Raw genomic sequence first — 9,803 nt, 5'->3', positions numbered from 1 at the left:
CTTAGTGAATGAAATAAGTTTGTTCGACTCGTACGCTCCCAAACCGACCCCCAAACAAACACAGCTAAGACTCGATGCAATTTCTGCACATTTGCTCTTGACATAAATAGGAACTGCAGAACATACCATACTTTGCAAACAATGAACCAATTGCATGCAGTCGCTCTAGAAAACATAGAAAGTTCCCTACCACCCCAGTTTCTTGTCTTCTCACGAGTGCTCTCACATATCTCTTTCCAGTAATCATCCGTGTTTTTGTAATGCTGGAGGGGTACTCCGAGATACTTCGTCGGTACAAGTGACCAGTTCATATTTGCAAAGTTTTGTGGGGTGGTCTCCCAAGAACCATGCCACAAGCCTAGGCATTTGTCCCAGTTTACTGCACTGCCTGTCATCTTGCAAAAATAGTCCACATGACGTATCACTTCACTGACACTTTCCTTATCGCTACAAAACACGGCAATATCGTCGGCATATGTTAGCATTTTAACTTCACTGTTCATTAGCTGATACCCTTTTATTGTTTCATTGCTAATAATCTTCATGCAGAAAGGTTCCATATATATTGCAAATAATAAAGCCGAAATGGGATCACCTTGCCGCACACCGTTTGTCACTTGAAAGCTTTCAGTAAGTCGCCCATTAATTACAAGACTCGTAAAGCACTCTCTATAGGCCATTTTTACCCCTTCCAAAATAACAGACCCTACATTAACATATTCTAGTATCAAAAAAAGGATATCATGATTTACACGGTCAAAGGCTTTTTCCAGATCTAATTGCAACATTGCAACCTTGCTACCAAACACATCGCAACTCTCCAGCACGCTTCTCGCTACATGAACATTTGTATTTATTGTGCGTCCTTTTATACCACAAGTCTGGTGTGGTCCAACTAGTATTTTCATCATCCTTTGCAACCTGCCTGCAAGAACCTTCATAAACACTTTATAGTCTGTGTTGGCTAAACTGATTGGTCGGTACGACTTGACGGACAATAATTTTTTGGGGTCGTCAGTTTTCGGTATGAGTATTACGTGCGTCTTTTTAAATGAGCCGGGCAGAACCTTTAATCTTATAGCCTCCGTGAAGACACGATGTAAGGCAACAGAAATAACACCTTTAAAAGTCTTGTACAATGCGGCACCAATTCCATCAGGTCCCGGTGCTTTGCCAGCCGCTAGGTCGTCAATAGCCTTTTCTATTTCGGACACTTCAATCGCTATCTCCAGCTGCTCTCTCTCGTTATCAGAGAGCTTTGGTATCAAATGCAGAAACTGATCCTCAAACCCTTCCTCTGCCTTCACTTTTCGGCCAAATAAGCCTCGGAAATATTCAACAAATACTTGCTCAATTGCTGTCGCTTCACGTACAATACCGCTATCAGTTGCAATCGCTTTGATTTCATTTCGCTTGGCGTATCTTTTTTCATCCCCAAGTGCACGCTTTGTTGGTGTTTCGCCGAGAGATAATTTTTCTGCACGTGCCCTTATCACCGCACCTCTATATTTTTCAATGTCAATTGCCTCCAATTGGTTTTTTAACTGCCTTATTTCTTTTGTGTACTTTCCTGGCATTTTACTTTCTAGACTCAATGCAAAGTCTAACTGACATTGCAAATCTTTTTCTTTTTCCTTTTTGGCTCTATGTAACACACCGGATCTTTCTATGGCTTTCATCTTTGTTACCTCCTTAAAACGCTCCCAGGCTTCAATCACGTTCGCTTGAGGCTCAGCTAACATTTTGTTAATGGAATCCTGCACAGCTTCAACGAACAATTCATCTTTTAATAATAAGTCGTTTAATTTCCACACGTCCCAGTTAAAGCGTGTCTTCTTCTTTTTATACCCTATAGTGAACATTACTAAACTGTGGTCACTGAAAGACACACTTTTTACTTCATAATTCGAACATACTCGCATTAACTCTACTGACACATAGGCTCTGTCTAGCCTCGCATGGCTTTCGTTCTGAAAGTGTGTGAAGTGCTCTTCTGCAGAGAGCACATCACCAACATCTTCGAGATGACAATCTTGTAGAATAGTGCAGAGTAGCGCTGCACTTTGGTCTTTTATGGCTGCTTTTTTTGCTCTGTCCTGAGGGTTGCAAACACAATTAAAGTCGCCGAGCATAATGACAATCCTGCCACAGCTAAGAAAAGTCTGTAAATTCTCAAACAATAATTTACGTTCAACTTCTTTGTTCGGTGCGTAAACACAGACAACTCGCCATTTTTTATTATTATATGTAAAATCGCAAACTATGAATCTCCCAGTACTAGACACAGTTACAGTCTCCTCAACTATACCAATAGAATTTTTAAGGAACAGTGCACAACCCGCCGACATCCCAACGGCATGAGACACACACACATCATACCGGGCTCTAAAAGGGGACACCATTCGGTCAGTCTGATCTTGCCCTTCAACTTTTGTTTCCTGAATGGCAATAACATCGAGATCACGTTCAAGCATCAAACGACTTAATTGATACTGCCTTCGTCGAGCGGCAAGTCCCCTGACATTGAGAGTCGCAACTCTCAATTCTGCTTCGACGCTCATAGCCATTAGGACGTGAATGGCCGTCCCGGCCACATGGTTCTCACCTCTGATGCTCCTTTATCGCCATCAGGTCCAAGGTTCGATATGGTCTGATAGGTCCCCTTTCTTTTGATCACAAAAGTAGAGCGCCGCGCACGTTTCACGCAGCACATTATGCACACTTCACCACTGCGCTCCATTTGTTGGTGCTTCCGCCGGGTCAATACTTGTGTCACTCAATCCAGACCCCCACCTTACGGGGGCTTTTGATCTGCAGGGGGCCCCGCTGAAGGCCCCTTCTGTTGATGATCTGTCAGTCGCTGATGCAATGTCTGCTGATTCGGCACTGGTTGCTGCTGCGGCGGTTGTGTCTGTTGCACCTGGGTTGGTGGGAGGTTCTCGGCTATTCGACGTTCGCTGAGGATGTTAGGTGCCGGTCTACGGCGCACGTTCATCGCCTTGGCCGGTGGTTGTTCCACTTCTTTCGTTGTAGCAGCCTTCTCGCCTTCCGCGTCTTCCCTGGGCCTTTTACATGTATTTGACGTGTCCATGTTTTCCGACATTTCTTCCTGTGCTGCAAGCGCCGTTATATCTTGTGTGTTCCTCGTGGATTGCACGTCTTTTGTAGAACCCTTGTCTTTGTTAAGCGTCGTCTCAGCACCTGTGGGGCGTGGCGTAAGGGGCGTCAACTTGGGTTTCGGTTCCTCCCGACGCGCCCCTATCAGCTCTTCTGCTTCAGCCTCGTCCATGTGATGCTCGGAAAGTTCTTCGCCCCCCGCGGGCCCTGCTACACTTGCATATGTTCTCATACAGCCGCTCTCATTATGCCCAAAACGCCGACACACTGTACAACGCGGGGCTCGGCAATCCCTCCTAATATGACCTGTTCCGCGGCAACGCAGGCATAGCGGTGCTCTTCCCGCGACGACAACTAGCGTGAGGTCTCCGGCAATCCGCAACTGATGTGGGAGGTCATCCACCGTGAGGCCAGCTTTGAGCCTGATGCTCACCACTCGCGTCGAAGAGCCTTTGTCCGTGCATCCATACACGCGCCAGCGCTCTCGCACTATTTCGTTCACCTTGCCATAAGGAGCCAACGCTGCCCTCACCTCGTCGTCAGGAACGTTAAACAATAGCCAGTGTATCTTCAGCTTCGTATCCTGGTGGTTAGGGTCGATAATGATACAGCGCTGGTTCTTCACCACAATGTCCCCAGCAGCGAGTATTCTCTTCTTGCCCTCCTCGTCCTTGAAAGTGATGGCCCAAACATGATTCATTTGGTACGCCCCCAAGGCAACAACCTCGGGAAGCAAAGCCAAACGAATAAGAGCGTCCCTGAAATCCTCAACGCGATACGGCCGCGCCTTGATATCGGCGTGCAAAAAGACAGTATGCAGCGTTGAATCATTTGATGGCAGTCGGGGCAAAATAATCTGATAATCCTGTGACGATTCGTCCATGTTCCTGGTACCACGACCGAGCTGGGCCGTTGATGCCGCTCCGATATCGCCGGAGCTCATGCCGCCACGTCCGTACACTACGGTGACCGGAAGTGGGATAGCGCCACGGAGACAGTCCTGCTCCGCTCTCACAACCATCAGAACATATCTTCAAAGCTATCAGCCCAAAGAAAAAAAAAGCAACACACCACTCCCGGGAGGGCTCGAACCTCCAACTTTTTAGTTACCAGCCGATCGCGCTAGCCAATTGCGTCACGGAGGCAGTCGTGCTCCACTCTCACCACCGTCAGAACATTTCTTCGGAGCTATCAGCCCAAAGAAAAAAAATCGCCGCACCACCATCGGGTGGGCTCGAACCTCCAACCTTTCGGTTAAGAGCCCATCGCGCTAGCCAATTGCGCCACGGAGACAGTCATGCTCCACTCTCACCACCGTCAGAACATTTCTTCAGAGCTATCAGCCCAAAGAAAAAAAGCGCCGCACCACCACCCGGTGAGATCGAACCTCCAAACTTTCGGTTAATAGCCCATCGCGCTAGCCAATTACGCCACGGAGACAGTCGTGCTCCACTCTCACCACCATCAGAACATAACTTCAAAGCTATCAGCGCAAAGAAAAAAAAGCAACACACCACTCCCGGGAGGGCTCGAACCTCCAACCTTTCGGTTAACAGCCAATCGCGCCAGCCAATTGCGCCACGGAGACAGTCGTTCTCCACACCACCACCATCAGAACATATCTTCAAAGCTATCAGCGCAAAGAAAAAAGCAACACACCACTCCCGGGAGAGGTCGAACCTCCAACTTTTCGATTAACAGCCGATTGCGCTAGCCAATGGCGCCACGGAGACAGTCCTGCTCCACTCTCACCACCGTCAGAACAATTCTTCAGAGCTATCAGCCCAAAGGAAAAAAGCGCCGCACCACCACCGGGTGGGCTCGAACCTCCAACCTTTTGGTTAACACCCGATCGCGCTAGCCAATTGCGCAACGGAGAGAGTCGTGCTCCACTCTCACCACCAACAGAACATATCTTCAAACCTATCAGCGCAAAGTAAAAAGCAACACACCACTCCCGGGAGGGCTTGAACCTCGAACCTTTCGGTTAACAGCCGATCGCGCTAGCCAATTGCGCCACGGAGACAGTCCTGCTCCACTCTCACCACCATCAGAACAAAAGCTATAAGCGCAAAGAAAAAAGCAACACACCACTCCCGAGAGGGCTCGAACCTCCAACTTTTCCGTTAACAGCCCATCGCGCTAGCCAATTGCGCCACGGAGACAGTCGTGCTCCACTCTCACCACTATCACAACATATCTTCAAAGCTATCAGCCCAAAGAAAAAAAGCGCCGCACCACCACCGCGTGGGCTCGAACCTCCAACCTTTCGGTTACCAGCCGATCGCGCTAGCCAATAGCGCCACGGAGACAGTCCTGCTCCGCTCTCACAACCATCAGAACATATCTTCAAAGCTATCAGCCCAAAGAAAAAAAAAGCAACACACCACTCCCGGGAGGGCTCGAACCTCCAACTTTTTAGTTACCAGCCGATCGCGCTAGCCAATTGCGTCACGGAGGCAGTCGTGCTCCACTCTCACCACCGTCAGAACATTTCTTCGGAGCTATCAGCCCAAAGAAAAAAAATCGCCGCACCACCATCGGGTGGGCTCGAACCTCCAACCTTTCGGTTAAGAGCCCATCGCGCTAGCCAATTGCGCCACGGAGACAGTCATGCTCCACTCTCACCACCGTCAGAACATTTCTTCAGAGCTATCAGCCCAAAGAAAAAAAGCGCCGCACCACCACCCGGTGAGATCGAACCTCCAAACTTTCGGTTAATAGCCCATCGCGCTAGCCAATTACGCCACGGAGAATGTCGTGCTCCACTCTCACCACCATCAGAACATATCTTCAAAGCTATCAGCGCAAAGAAAAAAAAGCAACACACCACTCCCGGGAGGACTCGAACCTCCAACCTTTCGGTTAACAGCCGATCGCGCTAGCCAATTGCGCCACGGAGACAGTCGTGCTCCACTCCCATCACCATCAGAACATATCTTCAAAGCTATCAGCGCAAAGAAAAAAGCAACACACCACTCCCGGGAGAGGTCGAACCTCCACCGTTGCGATTAACAGCCGATTGCGCTAGCCAATTGCGCCACGGAGACAGTCCTGCTTTACTCTCACCACCGTCAGAACAATTTTTCAGAGCTATAAGCCCAAGGGAAAGAAAGCGCCGCACCACCACCGGGTGGGCTCGAACCTCCAACCTTTTGGTTAACACCCGATCGCGCTAGCCAATTGCGCAACGGAGAGAGTCGTGCTCCACTCTCACCACCAACAGAACATATCTTCAAAGCTATCAGCACAAAGAAAAAAGCAACACACCACTCCAGGGAGAGGTCGAACCTTCAACTTTTCGATTAACAGCCGATTGCGCTAGCCAATGGCGCCACGGAGACAGTCCTGCTCCACTCTCACCACCGTCAGAACAATTCTTCAGAGCTATCAGCCCAAAGAAAAAAAGCTCCGCACCACCACCGTGTGGGCTCGAACCTCCAACCTTTTGGTTAACACCCGATCGCGCTAGCCAATAGCGCCACGGAGACAGTCCTGCTCCGCTCTCACCACCATCAGAACATATCATCAAAGCTATCAGCCCAAAGAAAAAAAAAGCAACACACCACTCCCGGGAGGGCTCGAACCTCCAACCTTTCGGTTAACAGCCGATCGCGCTAGCCACTTCCGCCACGGAGACAGTCCTGCTCCACTCTCACCACCATCAGAACATATCTTCAAAGCTATCAGCGCAAAGAAAAAAAATCATCACACCACTTCCGGGTGGGCTCGAACCTCCAACCTTTCGGTTAACAGCCCAACGTGCTAGCCAATTTCGCCACGGAGACAGTCTTGCTCCACTCTCACCACCGTCAGAACAATTCTTCAGAGCTATCAGCCCAAAGGAAAAAAGCGCCGCACCACCTCCGTGTGGGCTCGAACCTCCAACCTTTTGGTTAACAGCCGATCGCGCTAGCCAATGGCGCCACGGAGATAGTCGTGTTCCTTTCTCACCACCAACAGAACATATCTTCAAAGCTATCAGCGCAAAGAAAAAAGCAACACACCACTCCCGGGAGCGCTTGAACCTCAAACCTTTCGGTTAACAGCCGATCGCGCTATCCAATTGCGCTGCGCATACAGTCGTGCTCCACTCTCACCACCATCAGAACAAAAGCTATAAGCGCAAAGAAAAAAGCAACACACCACTCCTGAGAGGGCTCGAACCTCCAACTTTTCCGTTAACAACCGATCACGCTAGCCAATTGCGCCACGGAGACAGTCCTGCTCCACTCTCACCACCATCAGAACATATCTTCAAAGCTATCAGCCGAAAGAAAAAAAGCGCCGCACCACCACCGGGTGGGCTTGAACCTCCAACCTTTCGGTTAACAGCCGATCGCGCTAGCCAATTGCGCCACGGAGACAGTCCCGCTCCACTCTCACCACCACCAGAACATATGTTCAAAGCTATCAGCGCAAAGAAAAAAGCAACACACAACTTCCGGGTGGGCTCGAACCTCCAACCTTTCGGGTAACAGCCGATCGCGCTAGCCACCACCGCCACGGAGACAGTCCTGCTCCACTCTCACCACCATCACAACATATCTTCAAAGCTATCAGCCCCAAAAAGAAAGCACCGCACCACCACCGCGTGGGCTCGAACCTCCAACCTTTCGGTTAACAGCCAATAGCGCTAGCAAATTGCGCCACGGAGACAGTCCTGCTCCACTCTCACTACCATGAGAACATATCTTCAAAGCTATCAGCCCAAAGAAAAAAACCCACACACCACTCCCGGGAGGGCTCGAACCTCCAACCTTTCAGTTAACAGCCGATAGCGCTAGCCAATTGCGCCAGGAAGACAGTCTTTCTCCACTCTCACCACCGTCAGAACATTTCTTCAGAGCTATCAGCCCAAAGAAAAAAAATCGCTGCACCATCATCGGGTGGGCTCGAACCTCCAACCTTTCGGTTAAGAGCCCATCGCGCTAGCCAATTGCGCCACGGAGACAGTCTTTCTCCACTCTCACCACCGTCAGAACATTTCTTCAGAGCTATCAGGCCAAAGGAAAAAAAGCGCCTCACCACTACCGGGTGGGCTCTAGCCTCCAACATTTCGGGTAATAGCCTATCGCGCTAGCCAATTGCGCCACGGAGACATTCATGCTCCACTCTCACCACCGCCAGAACATTTCTTCAGAGCTATCAGCCCAAAGAAAAAAATCGCCGCACCACCATCGGGTGGGCTCGAACCTCCAACCTTTCGGTTAAGAGCCCATCGCGCTAGCCTATTGTGCCACGGAGATTGTCATGCTCCACTCTCACCACCGTCAGAACATTTCTTCAGAGCTATCAGCCCAAAGAAAAAAAAGCAACACACCACTCCCGAGAGGGCTCGAACCTCCAAACTTTCAGTTAACAGCCGATCGCGCTAGCCACTTCCGCCACGAAGACAGTCCTGCTCCACTCTCACCACCATCAGAACATATCTTCAAAGCTATCAGCCCAAAGAAAAAAAAGCGCCGCACCACCACCGCGTGGGCTCGAACCTCCAACCTTTCGGTTAATAGCCCATCGCGCCAGCCAATTGCGCCACGGAGACAGTCGTGCTTCACACCACCACCATCAGAACATATCTTCAAAGCTATCAGCACAAAGAAAAAAGCAACACACCACTCCAGGGAGAGGTCGAACCTTCAACTTTTCGATTAACAGCCGATTGCGCTAGCCAATGGCGCCACGGAGACAGTCCTGCTCCACTCTCACCACCGTCAGAACAATTCTTCAGAGCTATCAGCCCAAAGAAAAAAAAGCTCCGCACCACCACCGTGTGGGCTCGAACCTCCAACCTTTTGGTTAACACCCGATCGCGCTAGCCAATAGCGCCACGGAGACAGTCCTGCTCCGCTCTCACCACCATCAGAACATATCTTCAAAGCTATCAGCCCAAAGAAAAAAAAGCAACACACCACTCCCGGGAGGGCTCGAACCTCCAACCTTTCGGTTAACAGCCGATCGCGCTAGCCACTTCCGCCACGGAGACAGTCCTGCTCCACTCTCACCACCATCAGAACATATCTTCAAAGCTATCAGCCCAAAGAAAAAAAAGCGCCGCACCACCACCGCGTGGGCTCGAACCTCCAACCTTTCGCTTAACAGCCGATCGCGCTAGCCAATTGCGCCATGAAGACAGTCCTGCTCCACAATCACCAACATAAGAACATATCTTCAAAGCTATCAGCCCAAAGAAAAAAAAAGCAACACACCACTCCTGGGAGGGCTCGAACCTCCAACCTTTCGGTTAACAGCCGATCGCGCTAGCCAATGGCGCCACGGAGACAGTCCTGCTCCACTCTCACCACCATCAGAACATATCTTCAAAGCTATCAGCCCAAAGAAAAAAAAGCAACACACCACTCCCGTGAGGGCTCGAACCTCCAACCTTTCAGTTAACAGCCGATCGCGCTAGCCAATTGCGCCACGGAGACAGTCTTTCTCCACTTTCACCACCGTCAGAACATTTCTTCAGAGCTATCAGCCCAAAGGAAAAAAAGCGCCGCACCACTACCGGGTGGGCTCTAGCCTCCAACCTTTCGGTTAATAGCCTATCGCGCTAGCCAATTACGCTACGGAGACAGTCGTGCTCCACTCTCACCACCATCAGAACATAACTTCAAAGCTATCAGCGCAAAGAAAACAAAGCAACACACCACTCCCGGGAGGGCTCGAACCTCCAACCTTTC

At 50.1% G+C, this 9,803-nt stretch overlaps 1 protein-coding gene across 1 annotated transcript; it reads right to left on the bottom strand.

The window, feature by feature from the left end:
• Positions 1-2,225: 2,225 nt before the first annotated feature.
• LOC142787070 (uncharacterized) lies at positions 2,226-4,070 on the bottom strand. The gene has a single exon (XM_075884703.1). The coding sequence runs from the start codon at positions 4,058-4,060 to the stop codon at positions 2,795-2,797; it is 1,266 nt and encodes a 421-aa protein (XP_075740818.1). The 5' UTR covers positions 4,061-4,070; the 3' UTR covers positions 2,226-2,794.
• Between the last annotated feature and the right edge of the window lie 5,733 nt (positions 4,071-9,803).

This window comes from Rhipicephalus microplus, unplaced genomic scaffold (assembly GCF_043290135.1).
Source record: "Rhipicephalus microplus isolate Deutch F79 unplaced genomic scaffold, USDA_Rmic scaffold_44, whole genome shotgun sequence".
NCBI classification, from domain to species: domain Eukaryota; kingdom Metazoa; phylum Arthropoda; class Arachnida; order Ixodida; family Ixodidae; genus Rhipicephalus; species Rhipicephalus microplus.
Note: the sequence above shows the minus strand (reverse complement) of the source record. Positions and strands in the feature narration are given on the sequence as shown.

Coding starts and splice junctions, on each gene's coding strand:
- LOC142787070 (XM_075884703.1), bottom strand. CDS start 4,060: ATGAGCTCCGGCGATATCGGAGCGGCATCAACGGCCCAGCTCGGTCGT.